Source organism: Bidens hawaiensis, unplaced genomic scaffold, assembly GCF_021521415.1.
Source record: "Bidens hawaiensis isolate Kalapana, Puna unplaced genomic scaffold, B.hawaiensis_p1.1 tig00002306_1, whole genome shotgun sequence".
Taxonomy (NCBI): domain Eukaryota; kingdom Viridiplantae; phylum Streptophyta; class Magnoliopsida; order Asterales; family Asteraceae; genus Bidens; species Bidens hawaiensis.
In genome coordinates this window covers 3,117,645-3,139,065 of record NW_027491123.1, presented here as the reverse complement: position 1 = coordinate 3,139,065, position 21,421 = coordinate 3,117,645, and the positions used below count along the sequence as shown (strand labels likewise).

Here is a 21,421-nt window from a genome sequence, read left to right as displayed (position 1 = left end):
ATAATGGATAAATACCAATGATAATAACATGCCACAACATCAGCTACGTTTGGTTGGTTGTAATTGATTTTCTGGTCCAATGCCAAGAGGATGTAATGATCAAGACTAAACATCTTTGAGGTCTTAGGTTCAAAACTTGACTCAATGAGGTTTTTATACAGTGGTAGGTTTCCTCTTTAATAGTAGTTTTGGGTGAGTCGGTCTGGTACGTCAAAATCAGTGTGGTTGGTTGACATCTCGTTTCTGAAAGGTTCCAAGCATATTTTGTTAAACCTTAGGGTCTACGGTTAGCATAAACGAAAGTACATATCACAATATGACGATAACAAAGATATAATAATAGATTAATATCAATTTTACTGAATCCGTTAAAAATGCGAAAAACAACTCTCCAGTCAAAATCCTAGGGCTTGGTTTGGTTGTCACAACGAAGCACTCAATCAGTCAATCACAGGTTCGATTCTTCTCAATTCTTCTTCAATTTCGTTACACAAATGGATTCTTGTTACTAATTTCTACTTTAATTTTGCTTTTATGTTTGCTAATCGATTGTTTTTCTTATGCATCTTTCAGTGTGTAATAGAGTGATGGATTCGGATAAGATAGAGGTTGTAAAAGCTCAATTGGAACCGTTCTTACGTCAATCGGAGCAGTTCATTCGTCGTGCTGAAGATTATGTTCGTCAGATCCCGCCAAATCAGATCTATTTTGCTGTTGGAGCTGTTTTATTCACCTCAATTCTGCTCTTATTAAGTAATTTATCTTTTTATTTTATAGTGTATGCAGATATTAATGTTTTTTTGCTTAGTAACATATAATTAATTGCTAAAATTGTTTCATCCTGTTCAATGTCTATGGACACTTGACTGGCAATAGGATTTAATTACAGCAGCTTAGGGATAGGGCTGACAATTCGTGTCTTAACGGGTTTAATAGGTTATAAACGACGCAAGTATCAAACATGAATACGCCTCGTTAAACTACTTTATATGCCATGACTATAAGACCGTTTTAAGTTTCATGCACCAATAAGGGAAATTGATGGTGTCTAGCATACTAATTTCCGTTATTTAAGAAGATAAAAAAAATCACATACCGCACTTTTTTTATTAGCATGTCTTATCATGTCTTAAGCACGCACCCAATTGTCAGCCCTGTTTAGGGATCTAGTGTACGCAGTGAGTTATATTGCATCTGATACTCTTCATAAGTTGCTCACTGGTGCTTTAAATTTGAAAGTTATTTGATTGTTAAGTAGTTGCTAGTAAGAATTTATAGCCTTTTTGTATGTAGGAATGTAGGATTCATAGACATTGCAATTTTTTCTTTTATAAAATTTAAAATGTTTTACCTTTCCACAATGGTAGGTTTGCGTCTTTATAGTTTTGCAATGCATTTTTCACTTTAGTCGTGAAGTTTGGTAAACGAATCTTAGCATTTGTTGACATGCTACTGAGCTAAAAGTCAAAGCTGTTTGTTTTGAGTATGATCCATATTTGTGAATGTCTTTGCAGTCCGTGTTTTCAAGCATGCAATTTCTAACACCATTGTGCTTACCGGGCTTAGTGGAGGTGGTAAAACTGTTCTCTTTTACCAGGTAAATGTCAAATAAGTTGTTCTTACTAGTAGTTTCTATGCTTTGGTCTTATACCTTTTACTCATTAAGGTGATTTCATATATGATTTTTAAGATTCCTTCTCGAGTTTTATGTGTACCAAAGTTTATAATTTGATATAATCTGTTTCAATGTTTGCCTGTGCCAGCTTCGTGATGGATCCTCTCATCAAGGTACTGTTACTTCAATGGAACCCAATGAGGGCCTGTTTGTGCTCAATTCAGAGACTTCCAAGGTAAATTACTGTAATCTAATACTGTTGCCATAAATTAATATTCTGAATATAAGATACTTAAATATCAGTTTCTAGTTGCATGTGAAATATGCATCTATATAGTTATAACAATCATTAATATTCTAGTGGTGGTGATTTTGACGCATGTACATACAAGTAGGTCGATTGGGAATTAATGACAGCTTAAGTCTGGATGAATTTAGGAAAAAAATTTCAAAATCAATGTGATTAATCTTGTGAAGATGCTTTATTTTGATTTTCTGTTGTGTATGCGACTGCTTACTTGCTCACTGATGACAATAACGTCCTTACATATGATGCTCAACTTCTTGACTTTTGAGTTTTGAACATAACCCAATTTAAGTTTCTTGTGTTGTTTGGCTGATGATAATGATGACGTGACAAGTGATTTAAGTTAGCTCAGTAGCATTTATAGATGCATATTTTATATATAACTATGGCAATCATTAATATTTTGGACATGGCAATCTTGACCCATGTACATACAAATAGGTTGAATTGGGAGTTGATATCAGCTTAAGGCTGGATGAATTTAGGAAAAAAGAATTAAAATCAAAGCGATTAATTTTATGAAGATGCTTTAGTTTGTTTTTCTGTTATGTATGCACTATACAGCTGCTTACTTGCTCTACGATGACAATAAAATCTTTACGTGTGATGCTCAAATTCTTGACTTCTGAATTTTGAACATAACCTAATTTTAGTTTCTTGTGTTGTTTGGGTGATGATCATGATGATGTGGCAAGTGATTTAAGCCATTTAATCTTGATGTTCTTGTTTTGCTGAACATTTGAGGCACATTTCCCATATTGTATGGTTGCATTGCTTGAAGCTGTACTATTTGCTACTAAATTTATTCTGTACCTTTTTGCTTTTGACCAGTAGTTGAATATGGTTTTTTGTTGTGTTCATGCATTCTTTTATGGTGTATCTTGCATGTTTTTAGGGCAGTTCTAATGTCAAGTGTTTGTGTTATATGCTGCTAGGCCCTGTATTTTTAGCTTTACCTGAATAACCAGACACCCAATCAGATCATAGATACGGGCTTAAATGCCATGTATGGAATGCCTCATTTGATCAAAGTCTTACTTTTATAATTATGAATAGATACTGAAAAAAAAAAGAGATAATAGACAAAATAGTTAGTAGCTTTGTAAATTGAAGAAAGAGAAAGAAATAATAGAAAAAAGAAGGGACAATATTATATTATATAATAGAAGAGAGAATGAGACATGGTGTTTTTTGAAAATCAACAAAATATAGAGATAAGTTTAGAGAAGGGTGTTTTTTAGTTAAATTCTAGAGATGAAGATAGAGAAGTTATTGTGAATGTTCTTAAATTATTAATGTTTAATGTTTAGATTATTATATTGTAGGTTTTTTTTACCAGAAAGGCAAAATCAAAGTGGTCCATCTTGTTGATGTTCCTGGTCATTCACGTCTTCGCCCTAAATTAGACAAGTATTTGTCTCGAGCAGCTGGCATTGTCTTTGTTGTGGATGCTGTTGAATTTTTGCCCAACTGTCGTGCTGCTTCAGAGTAATTTTTATTATAGTTATTGTTTACAATACAATCTTGCATGTACTTATGTGTAGGCTTGTAAATGAGCCGAGCGAACACGAATGAAGCGTGTTCGTGTTTATTTGGTTAATTTAAACTGAACAATTATCAAACAAAGTTTGTTGTTCTTGTCCTTCCGTTCCTTAAGAAAATGAACATGTTCGTTTGTTGACTGCATAAACGAATGGTTCATGACCGTAAACGAACGAACATAGATGAACAATTGTAAGTTGTAACTGACCTAAAATCAGTTCAAAATAATGTGAAGAAGAATGTGTTGGGTCTAAAAAGATTTTAAAAATATAGGAAGTTGTAATGGGCCGACAAAATGTAAATGAACAAACTTAAAACAAAAGTAAAACTAACAAAAATAAATGAATGTTCACGAACATAAGTAAACGAACGAGACATGTCTTCATGTTCATCCGTTTAACTAAACGAACAACTTTTTTTTGTTCATGTTCGTTCATTTGTTAAGTAAACGGGACTTCGGTTTGTTTACAAGCCTACTTACGTATAAGTGAGCTGTGAATCTAACATGTTCTTATGTTTGCTTTTAAAAGGTATCTTTATGACATTTTGACAAAGGCGAGCGTTGTGAAGAACAAGATTCCACTTCTTATTTTTTGCAACAAGGTGGATAAAGTCACTGCACATACTAAAGAGTTCATCAGGAAACAACTTGAGAAGGAAATGTACGCTTTCACTACTTATTTATTTATTTATAATATTTTTTCTTTATTGAAATCCAAACTTATGTGTTGATGTTTTTTAGGTATAGTGATAAGCTTAGGACATCAAGAAAAGCTGTATCAGATGCTGATATATCGAATGAGTTCACACTGGGAGTAACCGGGGAAGCCTTTTCGTTTTCTCAGTGCGTTAACAAAGTGACTGTTGCCGAGGCGTCTGCGTTAACAGGTGAGATATTACCCTTGGAGCAATTCATCAGGGAGCGTGTTAGGCCTTGATATTTGTCTGTTGGTTTCATTCGGGTTTTCTTGTCGAAAGTTGAGATATTTTTATTTTTACTTTTTATTTTAGTTTTTGGAGTTTATTTTCATGGAAATGGAAAGTATTGTTTAGGAATATATTTGAAGACTTTAATGACTCTTTCAATTTCTTAATAGCATAATTGTTTTTCCTAAAATGTTTTCCGTATCTGCAAACTTGTTCTGTAACTTCTGTTACTGGATAATGTTTGTTACAGCTATCTAACTATCATTACATCCATCATCCGGCCACGTGCATTATGTAATTTATATAAATATATACAGAAAAGCATGTGCAACAATGAAAATTACCACAACTATTAAGTTTTGAGGCACCTCCTTATCACCTAGGCGCCAGAGTGGGGAGTTGACTTATGAAGAAGTTGTAGTTGGGGCAAAATTTAACAATCAAATGGTTAATATTGGTAGAAATTGAGAATATGAGAGTTGACTTTTATGTGTAAACTTTCTTGTCAAATGTATGAAATTTGGTATGGTTGATTTTTTGGTCAAAGTTGACCAAAAGTCATAGGGAAATCAACAGAAGGTTAGTTTCTGCCTTTTGTCATTGTTTGCAGTGCACTTAGTTCTTATTTTTGGAGTTTAAGTTCGATTTGAGTCTACGAGATTTAACCAGAATAACTAGTTGAGCATCAAACCCGTTTTTCCATCAATGTAGGCCTAAGGTTTTCATGTTTTCTGATAAAATATGAAAGCCTTAGGCCTAAGATGAAAAAACGGTTCTTACTAGTAGTTTCTCTTTTACCAGGTAAATGTCAAATAAGTTGTTCTTACTAGTAGTTTCTATGCTTTGGTCTTATACCTTTTACTCATTAAGGTGATTTCATATATGATTTTTAAGATTCCTTCTCGAGTTTTATGTGTACCAAAGTTTATAATTTGATATAATCTGTTTCAATGTTTGCCTGTGCCAGCTTCGTGATGGATCCTCTCATCAAGGTACTGTTACTTCAATGGAACCCAATGAGGGCCTGTTTGTGCTCAATTCAGAGACTTCCAAGGTAAATTACTGTAATCTAATACTGTTGCCATAAATTAATATTCTGAATATAAGATACTTAAATATCAGTTTCTAGTTGCATGTGAAATATGCATCTATATAGTTATAACAATCATTAATATTCTAGTGGTGGTGATTTTGACGCATGTACATACAAGTAGGTCGATTGGGAATTAATGACAGCTTAAGTCTGGATGAATTTAGGAAAAAAATTTCAAAATCAATGTGATTAATCTTGTGAAGATGCTTTATTTTGATTTTCTGTTGTGTATGCGACTGCTTACTTGCTCACTGATGACAATAACGTCCTTACATATGATGCTCAACTTCTTGACTTTTGAGTTTTGAACATAACCCAATTTAAGTTTCTTGTGTTGTTTGGCTGATGATAATGATGACGTGACAAGTGATTTAAGTTAGCTCAGTAGCATTTATAGATGCATATTTCATATATAACTATGGCAATCATTAATATTTTGGACATGGCAATCTTGACCCATGTACATACAAATAGGTTGAATTGGGAGTTGATATCAGCTTAAGGCTGGATGAATTTAGGAAAAAAGAATTAAAATCAAAGCGATTAATTTTATGAAGATGCTTTAGTTTGTTTTTCTGTTATGTATGCACTATACAGCTGCTTACTTGCTCTACGATGACAATAAAATCTTTACGTGTGATGCTCAAATTCTTGACTTCTGAATTTTGAACATAACCTAATTTTAGTTTCTTGTGTTGTTTGGGTGATGATCATGATGATGTGGCAAGTGATTTAAGCCATTTAATCTTGATGTTCTTGTTTTGCTGAACATTTGAGGCACATTTCCCATATTGTATGGTTGCATTGCTTGAAGCTGTACTATTTGCTACTAAATTTATTCTGTACCTTTTTGCTTTTGACCAGTAGTTGAATATGGTTTTTTGTTGTGTTCATGCATTCTTTTATGGTGTATCTTGCATGTTTTTAGGGCAGTTCTAATGTCAAGTGTTTGTGTTATATGCTGCTAGGCCCTGTATTTTTAGCTTTACCTGAATAACCAGACACCCAATCAGATCATAGATACGGGCTTAAATGCCATGTATGGAATGCCTCATTTGATCAAAGTCTTACTTTTATAATTATGAATAGATACTGAAAAAAAAAAGAGATAATAGACAAAATAGTTAGTAGCTTTGTAAATTGAAGAAAGAGAAAGAAATAATAGAAAAAAGAAGGGACAATATTATATTATATAATAGAAGAGAGAATGAGACATGGTGTTTTTTGAAAATCAACAAAATATAGAGATAAGTTTAGAGAAGGGTGTTTTTTAGTTAAATTCTAGAGATGAAGATAGAGAAGTTATTGTGAATGTTCTTAAATTATTAATGTTTAATGTTTAGATTATTATATTGTAGGTTTTTTTTACCAGAAAGGCAAAATCAAAGTGGTCCATCTTGTTGATGTTCCTGGTCATTCACGTCTTCGCCCTAAATTAGACAAGTATTTGTCTCGAGCAGCTGGCATTGTCTTTGTTGTGGATGCTGTTGAATTTTTGCCCAACTGTCGTGCTGCTTCAGAGTAATTTTTATTATAGTTATTGTTTACAATACAATCTTGCATGTACTTATGTGTAGGCTTGTAAATGAGCCGAGCGAACACGAATGAAGCGTGTTCGTGTTTATTTGGTTAATTTAAACTGAACAATTATCAAACAAAGTTTGTTGTTCTTGTCCTTCCGTTCCTTAAGAAAATGAACATGTTCGTTTGTTGACTGCATAAACGAATGGTTCATGACCGTAAACGAACGAACATAGATGAACAATTGTAAGTTGTAACTGACCTAAAATCAGTTCAAAATAATGTGAAGAAGAATGTGTTGGGTCTAAAAAGATTTTAAAAATATAGGAAGTTGTAATGGGCCGACAAAATGTAAATGAACAAACTTAAAACAAAAGTAAAACTAACAAAAATAAATGAATGTTCACGAACATAAGTAAACGAACGAGACATGTCTTCATGTTCATCCGTTTAACTAAACGAACAACTTTTTTTTGTTCATGTTCGTTCATTTGTTAAGTAAACGGGACTTCGGTTTGTTTACAAGCCTACTTACGTATAAGTGAGCTGTGAATCTAACATGTTCTTATGTTTGCTTTTAAAAGGTATCTTTATGACATTTTGACAAAGGCGAGCGTTGTGAAGAACAAGATTCCACTTCTTATTTTTTGCAACAAGGTGGATAAAGTCACTGCACATACTAAAGAGTTCATCAGGAAACAACTTGAGAAGGAAATGTACGCTTTCACTACTTATTTATTTATTTATAATATTTTTTCTTTATTGAAATCCAAACTTATGTGTTGATGTTTTTTAGGTATAGTGATAAGCTTAGGACATCAAGAAAAGCTGTATCAGATGCTGATATATCGAATGAGTTCACACTGGGAGTAACCGGGGAAGCCTTTTCGTTTTCTCAGTGCGTTAACAAAGTGACTGTTGCCGAGGCGTCTGCGTTAACAGGTGAGATATTACCCTTGGAGCAATTCATCAGGGAGCGTGTTAGGCCTTGATATTTGTCTGTTGGTTTCATTCGGGTTTTCTTGTCGAAAGTTGAGATATTTTTATTTTTACTTTTTATTTTAGTTTTTGGAGTTTATTTTCATGGAAATGGAAAGTATTGTTTAGGAATATATTTGAAGACTTTAATGACTCTTTCAATTTCTTAATAGCATAATTGTTTTTCCTAAAATGTTTTCCGTATCTGCAAACTTGTTCTGTAACTTCTGTTACTGGATAATGTTTGTTACAGCTATCTAACTATCATTACATCCATCATCCGGCCACGTGCATTATGTAATTTATATAAATATATACAGAAAAGCATGTGCAACAATGAAAATTACCACAACTATTAAGTTTTGAGGCACCTCCTTATCACCTAGGCGCCAGAGTGGGGAGTTGACTTATGAAGAAGTTGTAGTTGGGGCAAAATTTAACAATCAAATGGTTAATATTGGTAGAAATTGAGAATATGAGAGTTGACTTTTATGTGTAAACTTTCTTGTCAAATGTATGAAATTTGGTATGGTTGATTTTTTGGTCAAAGTTGACCAAAAGTCATAGGGAAATCAACAGAAGGTTAGTTTCTGCCTTTTGTCATTGTTTGCAGTGCACTTAGTTCTTATTTTTGGAGTTTAAGTTCGATTTGAGTCTACGAGATTTAACCAGAATAACTAGTTGAGCATCAAACCCGTTTTTCCATCAATGTAGGCCTAAGGTTTTCATGTTTTCTGATAAAATATGAAAGCCTTAGGCCTAAGATGAAAAAACGGTTTTGGTACTCAAGTAGTCATTTTGGTTAAACCTTTGGGACACAAACTGAAATTAACTTTTGCACTTTAAAGTTTGCTGACGTCCCCCATTTTTCAAAAAAAAAAAAAGAAGAAAAGAAGAAATAACCGAATTTTATGAAAAAATTCAGAAGATCCGTGACGGGTATGGGTTTACTAACTTTTTTATGGTTTGGATCAAAATAGGATATTAGTTGAGACCTAACCATGAAACATGTATTTAGCTAGATCATACCTTAAAACATTATATTCTTTTTATTAGGGTAATTCACCAATGCCCTTTTTAACTTATACATTTCTATCTTTTTTGAATTATAAAAATACATATAATCATAATAGAAGTTATGAACTCATCAATTGAGATCTTATACTTGAAAATGGTACAAATCACAAAACATACAAGTTGGAGTGGTGTAATAAGAATCCAAAACTATGAACTTTTAATATGCCATTTATACCATAATATGGGCCAAATTCAAACATTTGGACCATGATCCATCTTTAATCCTCTATACAAAGGCTTGCATCATCTCTAACCAATTTACATTTCAATTTCATACAGCTAGCACTAAAACTAAAACATGTGTCATGCCTATACCATACCTAATCTATACACATTATCACAAGATATATTTCTCAATATACAGAAATAATATGCTTATCCTGATCATGTTCATTAAGGTTGGCTGGAATACTTGATGGCATCATCTGTCGTTCTGACCCGTTGAGCTACCATCTCCTGCATGTTCATAGGATAACACATTTTGGTATGCAATCCAGACCACACATTCTCTGCTAAAATCTCATTCATAGCAGATGTTGGAGGAAACTGATCCCACCATAGATGATTTGTAGCATTCCTGCATGCCATTCCAGATGATATACACATGATCCAAGTATCCAACCGTTGTACCTTCCTAGATCACAACATGCTGTATCTGTAAATCTAAATCCTGCAAATATTAAACAACAATGTCACATTCCTTTTTCCCACTCACATACAATTTCAAAACAAGGTGGAAGATGCACGGGTTGGACCATAAGTCCATAAAGGTCAAACCGGGTTCGAACCATTTGGATCCGTTTTAAGTTAGCAAAGTTATTTTTATCATAATTTTATATGTTATAATAACTATTATTAAATAAACATTATAAAAAAAATAAATGAAGCTCGGGCTTGAGCTTGTTTATTAAACAAGCTTATTTTAAGGCTTAAACTCGGGCCCGAGCTCATTTAAGCTAGGCTTGGTTTGAGCTTTTAGAGAGCCAATCTCAAGTAGCTAATGAGTGATTTGGCTCGTCTACACCCCTCATGACCCATCCGTTGTGTAATTTGAATAGACCCAAATTGACCCGTTGAATAATTTTAGTGGACCCAAATGAATCTGTAAGCAATTTCTTTACCCAAATCAACCCATTTCTTGAATAATGGGTAATAATTGCCACGCGTCGTACAAACCAAGAGGAGCTTATCACCATTATTTTTTAAGCTTCAAATAAAACTATTTATGGGCAACTTTCAACCCGTTTAGCATTTTAGCCCGTTTGAACTATTCCACCTTTTACCGATTGGATAATCTTACCATATTGTTCCTTATTCTTGAGGATATCCATGGAGCCAATATAAGCATCACAAAAGATAATATTGGCATCAACGAGTTCTTTATTAAGCTCCCCAACCGTGTATCTCATAACAAAGTTGAATTCCATTATCATATTATTTATTGGTTCCACTTGTACAAGATACGTAGAAGATTGATGCAAGCAGTAAATACCGCCTAACTACGGTTTACTACCCCTAATACGCATGACAAAGTGTCATTCAATAACATCATCACCTTCAAGTCCCTTACTTGAAATGATTTAGGTGAAACTATCATTTATCCTTTTGCCACGGATGTCATGTCAAATCCAGAGACACAGAGTGATCATTATCTGTTGATTTAACTTAGCAGACCTTAGACATCTTACTCTCAACGAATAAGAGGGACAAATCCCCTCTTGACTACATACGTCTCTCACAATCACCTTGTACTATACCTGATCTTAGACTTATGTACTGTCATGTTTCAGAGCAGCGAAGAACTAAGTCAAAGTATAATAGTTGATGAATATCAAGACCCAAAATGTATCTCAGGTCGGAGGATACCATGATATTCGTCTTTTACTCAAATTTACTTATGATCAATCACAAAGATTCCATGTAGTAACATTTGAGAGCGGGTCAGTCCAATATTTATATCCCATAAATATCTATGAACCTTGGTAGCAACCTTTTGCTCTATATTCATACATTATAAATATCTACCAATCCAAGTTCATAATAGTCTTACTTTCATATTTGTTCCCACAAATATGAGCAATTACGGACATTTAGAATAAGTAACTTATTCACGGATTTAAACATGCTAAAATGGAACATAACTTAAAATGTCATAATGATAAACCATAATCATATGAATGAGTGAAAATAACAATTGTTCCGATATCCAATACAAAATTAGATCATATCCAATCACTAGAATATCGAAGTCCTAAGGCACAAGTGTGACCTTCATGCTTTGGCCTTTCAAGGAGCTTCGTGAATGGATCCGCAATGTTTTGATCGGTGTGAACTTTGCGAATACATATCTTTCCTTTCTCAACTTCATCCCTTATGTAGTTGAACCTCTGCTCAATGTTCCTCGTCTTTTGATGAGCACGAGGTTCCTTGATTTGAGCAATCGCACCCTCGTTGTCACAAAAGATTTCTAGAGGATCCTGAATGGTACGGACCACCCCTAGGTCAGCAATGAATTTCCTAATCCACGCAGCTTATTGAGCTGCCAATGAGGCGGCGATGTATTCCGATTCTGTGGTGGACAAAGCTACCACATCTTGTTTCGAGCTCTTCCAAGAGACTGCCCCACCATTCATAATGAAAACATATCCCGATTGTGATCGAGAATCATTTCGATCGGTTTGGAAACTCGCATTCGTATAACCTTTTACAACGATTTCCTCCTCAATAGACAGTTACGTGTTATACTGACACAAGTAGTAAGGTGCACAACCAATAGGTGCTAGTCCCATCACCACCACTCGCCTAACATTTGCATTATACAAATTCTGAAAATAATAAACGAATAAGGTTAAACCATAACGAGCATTTATGATATATAGAAAGAAAAGGAAGATTAATAATAATATAAACCTTTATCTCCTGTTTCATCGTCTGAGTTAAAAACTGTGTAAATCCGGTTGTACCATTTTTTAGCCCAATCCGGCACGAGTAAAATACCGGTTTTTAAAACATTGATAATAAAAATTACTCTGAAGCAGCACGACAGTTGGGCAAAAATTCAACAGCATCCACAACAAAGACAATGCCAGCTGCTCGAGGCAAATACTTGTCTAATTTAGGGCGAAGACGTGAATGACCAGGAACATCAACAAGATGGACCGCTTTGATTTTGCCTTTCTGGTAAAAAAACCTACAATATAATAATCTAAACATTAAACATTAATAATTTAAGAACATTCACAATAACTTCTCTATCTTCGTCTCTAGAATTTAACTAAAAAACACCCTTCTCTAAACTTATCTCTATATTTTGTTGATTTTCAAAAAACACCATGTCTCATTCTCTCTTCTATTATATAATATAATATTGTCCCTTCTTTTTTCTATTATTTCTTTCTCTTTCTTCAATTTACAAAGCTACTAACTATTTTGTCTATTCTCTCTTTTTTTTTCAGTATCTATTCATAATTATAAAAGTTAGACTTTGATCAAATGAGGCATTCCATACATGGCATTTAAGCCCGTATCTATGATCCGATTGGGTGTCTGGTTATTCAGGTAAAGCTAAAAATACAGGGCCTAGCAGCATATAACACAAACACTTGACATTAGAACTGCCCTAAAAACATGCAAGATACACCATAAAAGAATGCATGAACACAACAAAAAACCATATTCAACTACTGGGCAAAAGCAAAAAGGTACAGAATAAATTTAGTAGCAAATAGTACAGCTTTAAGCAATGCAACCATACAATATGGGAAATGTGCCTCAAATGTTCAGCAAAACAAGAACATCAAGATTAAATGGCTTAAATCACTTGCCACATCATCATGATCATCACCCAAACAACACAAGAAACTAAAATTAGGTTATGTTCAAAATTCAGAAGTCAAGAATTTGAGCATCACACGTAAAGATTTTATTGTCATCGTAGAGCAAGTAAGCAGCTGTATAGTGCATACATAACAGAAAAACAAACTAAAGCATCTTCATAAAATTAATCGCTTTGATTTTAATTCTTTTTTCCTAAATTCATCCAGCCTTAAGCTGATATCAACTCCCAATTCAACCTATTTGTATGTACATGGGTCAAGATTGCCATGTCCAAAATATTAATGATTGCCATAGTTATATATGAAATATGCATCTATAAATGCTACTGAGCTGACTTAAATCACTTGTCACGTCATCATTATCATCAGCCAAACAACACAAGAAACTTAAATTGGGTTATGTTCAAAACTCAAAAGTCAAGAAGTTGAGCATCATATGTAAGGACGTTATTGTCATCAGTGAGCAAGTAAGCAGTCGCATACACAACAGAAAATCAAAATAAAGCATCTTCACAAGATTAATCACATTGATTTTGAAATTTTTTTCCTAAATTCATCCAGACTTAAGCTGTCATTAATTCCCAATCGACCCACTTGTATGTACATGCGTCAAAATCACCACCACTAGAATATTAATGATTGTTATAACTATATAGATGCATATTTCACATGCAACTAGAAGCTGATATTTAGGTATCTTATATTCAGAATATTAATTTATGGCAACAGTATTAGATTACAGTAATTTACCTTGGAAGTCTCTGAATTGAGCACAAACAGGCCCTCATTGGGTTCCATTGAAGTAACAGTACCTTGATGAGAGGATCCATCACGAAGCTGGCACAGGCAAACATTGAAACAGATTATATCAAATTATAAACTTTGGTACACATAAAACTCGAGAAGGAATCTTAAAAATCATATATGAAATCACCTTAATGAGTAAAAGGTATAAGACCAAAGCATAGAAACTACTAGTAAGAACAACTTATTTGACATTTACCTGGTCAAAGAGAACAGTTTTACCACCTCCACTAAGCCCGGTAAGCACAATGGTGTTAGAAATTGCATGCTTGAAAACACGGACTGCAAAGACATTCACAAAAATGGATCATACTCAAAACAAACAGCTTTGACTTTTAGCTCAGTAGCATGTCAACAAATGCTAAGATTCGTTTACCAAACTTCACGACTAAAGTGAAAAATGCATTGCAAAACTATAAAGACGCAAACCTACCATTGTGGAAAGGTAAAACATTTTAAATTTTATAAAAGAAAAAATTGCAATGTCTATGAATCCTACATTCCTACATACAAAAAGGCTATAAATTCTTACTAGCAACTACTTAACAATCAAATAACTTTCAAATTTAAAGCACCAGTGAGCAACTTATGAAGAGTATCAGATGCAATATAACTCACTGCGTACACTAGATCCCTAAACAGGGCTGACAATTGGGTGCGTGCTTAAGACATGATAAGACATGCTAATAAAAAAAGTGCGGTATGTGATTTTTTTTATTTTCTTAAATAACGGAAATTAGTATGCTAGACACCATCAATTTCCCTTATTGGTGCATGAAACTTAAAACGGTCTTATAGTCATGGCATATAAAGTAGTTTAACGAGGCGTATTCATGTTTGATACTTGCGTCGTTTATAACCTATTAAACCCGTTAAGACACGAATTGTCAGCCCTATCCCTAAGCCGCTGTAATTAAATCCTATTGCCAGTCAAGTGTCCATAGACATTGAACAGGATGAAACAATTTTAGCAATTAATTATATGTTACTAAGCAAAAAAACATTAATATCTGCATACACTATAAAATAAAAAGATAAATTACTTAATAAGAGCAGAATTGAGGTGAATAAAACAGCTCCAACAGCAAAATAGATCTGATTTGGCGGGATCTGACGAACATAATCTTCAGCACGACGAATGAACTGCTCCGATTGACATAAGAACGGTTCCAATTGAGCTTTTACAACCTCTATCTTATCCGAATCCATCACTCTATTACACACTGAAAGATGCATAAGAAAAACAATCGATTAGCAAACATAAAAGCAAAATTAAAGTAGAAATTAGTAATAAGAATCCATTTGTGTAACGAAATTGAAGAAGAATTGAGAAGAATCGAACCTGTGATTGACTGATTGAGTGCTTCGTTGTGACAACCAAACCAAGCCCTAGGATTTTGACTGGAGAGTTGTTTTTCGCATTTTTAACGGATTCAGTAAAATTTATATTAATCTATTATTATATCTTTGTTATCGTCATATTGTGATATGTACTTTCGTTTATGCTAACCGTAGACCCTAAGGTTTAACAAAATATCATATTAAGTATTTCTTTTAAAGCGCTTGGAACCTTTCAGAAACGAGATGTCAACCAACCACACTGATTTTGACGTACCAGACCGACTCACCCAAAACTACTATTAAAGAGGAAACCTACCACTGTATAAAAACCTCATTGAGTCAAGTTTTGAACCTAAGACCTCAAAGATGTTTAGTCTTGATCATTACATCCTCTTGGCATTGGACCAGAAAATCAATTACAACCAACCAAACGTAGCTGATGTTGTGGCATGTTATTATCATTGGTATTTATCCATTATTTTTTGCAAGGATATTAGGAGTAGAGTGAGGTCCTATAAATTATTTATTATACTTGTCACATATATTGAATATGCTATTACTAAACCCATTAATCGAATGATTGGATGATGTTTTAGAACATTCCATGCTGCTAAGTGGTTGATGGATTTCTACGACAGGGTCCGTGCTTGCGAAGGGCCTTGGCAAGTGCTTCATCCTATTGTTCATCCGTCAAATGTGCAGTTGTAGAGTTCATTGAAGACGGTAATCTTGCATATCAAATCCCTCCAATTTGAACTGATTTGGTGTTTTGTGTGATTTACCACGCTGAAATTTTATTGAAAATCCGCTAAAATTGTTGTCCAAAGTTTCTCCTTTACGACTATTTTGTTATCCGGCGCGCTCATCAGAGTGGTTGCCAATGCCGTTTTTTCATCACCGGCCCAAACCATTGATGGTATTCTAGCCATTAGTGTTTGATTTTTAGTGAAATAGTTAAAAATAAGGAGAAATGCATGATAAAAAAACATAAGTGTTTTGTTTTTAAATTTAACATGTATTTATACTTGCGCGTTGCGGCGGAGCATGTTAAATGCGCTACGTGCTCGAAAGCTACCATGCCTTGCGTATGGGACTTGATGGGAACTCGGCTCAATTCGTTACGGTAAAAGTTTTGTTGCCGAAGTTAAGTAATGTGCCAACAGTTGACAAACAAACAAAAGGTTACTTATACTTTGACGGCTAAAAGGTAGATATTTGAAACTTAGTTGACAAAACTTTAAACAACTAAACTATTAAAGTTGCCTTTAGTTATTATAGACTATATAGGTCAAAAGATAAAATGATTGAAAGTTAGATGAAAAAAATTTAAATAACTAAAGTACATAATAATGATAAATGCTAAAAGATAGATACTTGAAAGTTATGTGTCAAATATCTAAAGTATTCAAGGTACCTTTTAATTATATACTTGATTTTGAGTTATTTCATTAGAGAAGAACACGTCTCACGTGTGTATTATTGATTTGGGGTTAAAACCAACCCGTTAGTAGCATATATGTCCGGGTTCCGGTTCTGTAAATAAGTGATTGCCGGGAAACGGTCTGGTCCGGTTAAAACCCACCGGAAAACAAAAAAACCCGTCAACCCGTTAAGATTAAACGACAGCTGACTCCTGCCCTCCACCATGAAGCGTAAAAATCGCAACAAACCCTCAATGCGGAAAGCCCCATATGGTTTCCATATTTGCGGGTCAGAGTACTTTGAAAACAAATGCTATGAAAGATCAAAGTACTATAGTTACAAAAAAAAGGTGATAATGGTCAGAGTACTTTGAAAACATGGAAGTTCGATCCCGTAAAAGTCAGGATGTTGTTGATCAAAATGATCATTGTGGACGAACTTCCATTTTCTTTTGTCGAACATGATGGGTTTAGGGAATTCATGGAGGCCCTTTGCCCAAGTTTTAACATCCCCTCTAGATGGACAGTAGCCCGTGATATTCTTGATATTATTTAGATGAAAAACTAAAGTTGAAAGAATTTTTTGTGAAAAACAAGCAAACAGTGTCGTTTACAACGGACACTTGGACTTCGAACCAGCGTGTCAACTACATGTGTTTGACAGCACATGTTATTGATGACAATTGGGTTTATCAAAAAAGAATAATCAACTTTAAATCAATAGATAGTCATAAGGGTGAGAATATTGCAACGTCATTGAGGAGTGCCTCGATGAATGGGGAATAGAGCGTGCAATGACATTTACAATGGATAATGCCTCGTGTAATGACGCTGCAGCTAGAGAATTGAAACGTAGGTTGCCAAATTTGTTTAGTAGAGGTAAGTATCTACATGTCCGTTGTCTAGCCCACATAATAAACCTAATTGTGCAAGAGGGGTTGAAAGCACAAGATGATATTATTGATTGTATTCGCAAAGCGATCAAATATGTTAGGCACTCACCTGCTAGGCTTTCAAAGTTTAAAACATGTGCTAGTGAAAAAAAAGTAGACTCGAAAGCTTTGTTATCCCTAGATGTTTGCACTAGGTGGAACAGCACCTATGATATGTTAGAACGAGCTATTAAATTTGATAAGGCTTTTGATTTATATGCTCGTAAGGATTCTAATTTTCGGAAGGAGTTAAGTGAAGTTCCCGATCATTATCATTGGGATTATGCCAAAAGAATGGCATATTTACTAGAAGTATTCAAATGCAAAACGGTTGATGTTTCTTGTTCAACATATGTGGTTGCTCATGAGTTATATGCTAACGTTATGGACATTCATGATACCTTAGATGATATGTTTAAAAAAAGTAACGATAACTTTGAATTTATGAAGATGGTATCATTGATGAAACATAAGTTTGATAAGTATTTTGATGATAAAGAAAAGAAAAATGCGTTATTCGAGTTTGCGGCTATTTTGGATCCGAGAATGAAGCTTGACATAATACAATTCAATTGTCAAAAAGTTGTTGAGTTGATGAAAGATATGAGCGAAGAAGATTCTAAAAAAAATGGTAGGTGATATGGTTGATGTTGTGCAAGCCGAAATGCAATTATTGATAACAGAGTATGAGACTTTCTATCAAATCGGTTTAAGCAATCTCGTAAGGACAGAAAATGTACCTAAAGAAGCTCGATCGGGTAGTTGTTCTTGGAAGGCTAAATTTGAAAAATTTCGGGGTGGTGGTAATCAGTCCTTTGGCAACAAATCAGAATTGGAAAAATATCTCACGGACGGCATCGAACCCACGGACGACAATTTTGATATTTTACAATGGTGGAAGGTGAATTCGGCTAGATATCCAACCCTTTCAAAGATGGCTAAAGGTAATTTTAATAAAACTTGTGTTCTTATTCTTACAATTAAATATGTGTTAATTTTTTTTTCTACCAGATATCTTTGTTGTTCCTGTTTCAACAGTTGCTTCGGATTCGGCTTTCAGCACCGGCGGACGAGTAGTCGACTCTTATAGAAGTTCGTTATCTCCTAATATAGTTGAGGCGTTAATCTGTACCCAAGATTGGATACGAAAGGGACGAAAGGAGATTAATGATTTGAGGATTTAGTGAAAGACAAGGAGTTTGCAAAAGGTAATTATTCATTTTAGATATTCATGTTCGACTCGTGTATTTTCAATTACTAATTTTTACCCTTTTTAGATGTTTTTGAGCGAATCGGTAAGATGAAGATCGAATGAAGATGGAAATGACACGTCGTTGGATTATTTAAGTTTTCTTTGGTAATGAAACTAGATTGTTTTTTTTTTCATTTGGTTTTTCAAGTTTGGATTGTTTCTGGTTTTGTTTGGATTAATGTTTGATTGTTGAATGTTTCAAGTTTGGATGAATGGTTTGAATTTTTCGAGTTTGGGTAAATTGTTTTTATTGATCAGATTGTGTTTGTTTTAATATGATATGCAGCAAGTGATTGTCAAATATGAGCAGGTTTTAAATAATGTGCAGGCTGCATAGCATAGTGCAGCAAATTATGTCACATTTGGTCACTTATGATTCATGTGCAGGCTGCATAGTACAGAAAATGTGTTTAAATTGTTGTTATATGCAGCAAGCTATAGTGCAGCAAGCTATTTGAACCATCAAATGTGTATAAATTGCAGCAACTGATTGGTACAAAATACAAATAGTTGGCTTGGTTTTTTGTTATCCTCGGCTAAGCAACATCATCTCAAGATGAAGGACCGGTGGACCACAAAATATACTGTGACATGGGTTTGGTTCATTAGCTATTGTTTCAAACTTAACCACTAACTCAAGTTAATATTTACTACGTCGTGTTATCAAACCCGTTAAACCCGCCAAATCAGTCCCGCAAACCCGGTTTAACTACCCGGACCGACACATTTGTAATAGGTTCGGTTCTGGGTTTGAGTAATCATGCAAACCGGTTTCGGTTCCAAACCGGTTCCGGTTTCAAACCGGTTCCGGTCCGGTCCGGTCCGAGTTTGACCCGTTTTGCATTTGAATACTTCTAGTAAATATGCCATTCTTTTGGCATAATCCCAATGATAATGATCGGGAACTTCACTTAACTCCTTCCGAAAATTAGAATCCTTACGAGCATATAAATCAAAAGCCTTATCAAATTTAATAGCTCGTTCTAACATATCATAGGTGCTGTTCCACCTAGTGCAAACATCTAGGGATAACAAAGCTTTCGAGTCTACTTTTTTTTCACTAGCACATGTTTTAAACTTTGAAAGCCTAGCAGGTGAGTGCCTAACATATTTGATCGCTTTGCGAATACAATCAATAATATCATCTTGTGCTTTCAACCCCTCTTGCACAATTAGGTTTATTATGTGGGCTAGACAACGGACATGTAGATACTTACCTCTACTAAACAAATTTGGCAACCTACGTTTCAATTCTCTAGCTGCAGCGTCATTACACGAGGCATTATCCATTGTAAATGTCATTGCACGCTCTATTCCCCATTCATCGAGGCACTCCTCAATGACGTTGCAATATTCTCACCCTTATGACTATCTATTGGTTTAAAGTTGATTATTCTTTTTTGATAAACCCAATTGTCATCAATAACATGTGCTGTCAAACACATGTAGTTGACACGCTGGTTCGAAGTCCAAGTGTCCGTTGTAAACGACACTGTTTGCTTGTTTTTCACAAAAAATTCTTTCAACTTTAGTTTTTCATCTAAATAATATCAAGAATATCACGGGCTACTGTCCATCTAGAGGGGATGTTAAAACTTGGGCAAAGGGCCTCCATGAATTCCCTAAACCCATCATGTTCGACAAAAGAAAATTGAAGTTCGTCCACAATGATCATTTTGATCAACAACATCCTGACTTTTACGGGATCGAACTTCCATGTTTTCAAAGTACTCTGACCATTATCACCTTTTTTTTGTAACTATAGTACTTTGATATTTCATAGCCTTTGGATTTTTAGGACACCTAGGAATGTGCTTACCTAATGAAGATGTGCCATTATTCTTTGAGTCTGCACACAATACTTTGTTACAGTAGTTGCATCTTCATTTTCTAAGCCCATTAATATATATTTCTTCAAAATGGTCCCAAACAAAAGAAGAGTTCTTTCTTTTTTTGGCTTGTCGTTTCGCGGGTTTTTTCCTTTTCATGGATTTTTTTCCCATTCTCGGGTTTTTTCCCATTATCGGGCTTGCCTCCGCTTTCAGTCCTTTCACTGTCTTTGCTCGGTATGAGTTGTGGTTCTTGTGAATCCATATCCATCTACAACAAACAATTAAATATTAACAGATTGTATTATGGAGCTCGATGTATGGTGTAACAGATTGTATATATATATATACTGAACGAAAATGTAAAAGTATAAGGTTGATTGTGTTAAATGCATAACTTATTTTCGTATATACAAACTGAACTTTGTGTATATATACAGATTGTATATTATATATATTGAAGAAAAGTTATTCTCACAGTTTATTTAACATTTTAATAATCTAATTATTTCAAATGAACGAAAATAAGGTTGATTGTTGTATATACAATTGATGAAGGTTGATTGTTGTTGTATATACAATTGAACGAAAATAAGGCTGAATCAAAAATAAGAATGAATCAAAATAATTGATGAAGAACAACATACCTCATAATCAGGATCAGACATTGCTGGCTGAATCAAAATAAAGTTGATTGTTGAAGAAAGTAAAAAACAAACTGCCGTCAATTACCTTCAACCCTAATTGCATAATATAAGCCGCAAATATGGAAACCATATGGGGCTTTCCGCATATAGAGGGTTTGTTGCGATTTTTACGCTTCATGGTGGAGGGCAGGAGTCAGCTGTCGTTTAATCTTAACGGGTTGACGGGTTTTTTTGTTTTCCGGTGGGTTTTAACCTGACCGGACCGTTTCCCGGCAATCTCTTATTTACACAACCGGAAC

At 34.3% G+C, this 21,421-nt stretch overlaps 3 protein-coding genes across 4 annotated transcripts; 2 read left to right on the top strand and 1 right to left on the bottom strand.

Moving 5' to 3' along the window:
* Window positions 1-324: 324 nt before the first annotated feature.
* LOC143616241 (uncharacterized) lies at window positions 325-4,531 on the top strand. 2 transcript variants are annotated; one of them, XM_077089129.1, is made up of 7 exons: window positions 325-454; window positions 584-753; window positions 1,515-1,597; window positions 1,764-1,850; window positions 3,262-3,410; window positions 3,995-4,126; window positions 4,213-4,531. In XM_077089129.1, the coding sequence occupies exons 2-7, from the start codon at window positions 588-590 to the stop codon at window positions 4,400-4,402; spliced, it is 807 nt and encodes a 268-aa protein (XP_076945244.1). In that variant the 5' UTR covers window positions 325-454; window positions 584-587; the 3' UTR covers window positions 4,403-4,531. The 2 variants fall into 2 exon arrangements, with proteins under 2 accessions (XP_076945244.1, XP_076945246.1); XM_077089131.1 differs by having other exon boundaries at window positions 374-454; window positions 574-753.
* An 804-nt stretch (window positions 4,532-5,335) lies between these two features.
* Window positions 5,336-8,126, top strand: LOC143616232 (uncharacterized). Its single transcript, XM_077089122.1, has 4 exons — window positions 5,336-5,445; window positions 6,857-7,005; window positions 7,590-7,721; window positions 7,808-8,126. Exons 1-4 carry the CDS (start codon window positions 5,398-5,400, stop codon window positions 7,995-7,997), a joined length of 519 nt encoding a protein of 172 aa, XP_076945237.1. The 5' UTR covers window positions 5,336-5,397; the 3' UTR covers window positions 7,998-8,126.
* Window positions 8,127-12,084: 3,958 nt separating this feature from the next.
* On the bottom strand, window positions 12,085-15,123 carry LOC143616222 (uncharacterized). The gene is made up of 5 exons (XM_077089115.1): window positions 15,043-15,123; window positions 14,744-14,923; window positions 13,900-13,982; window positions 13,647-13,733; window positions 12,085-12,237 (listed from the first exon to the last, which is right to left on the bottom strand). Exons 2-5 carry the CDS (start codon window positions 14,907-14,909, stop codon window positions 12,085-12,087), a joined length of 489 nt encoding a protein of 162 aa, XP_076945230.1. The 5' UTR covers window positions 14,910-14,923; window positions 15,043-15,123.
* Between the last annotated feature and the right edge of the window lie 6,298 nt (window positions 15,124-21,421).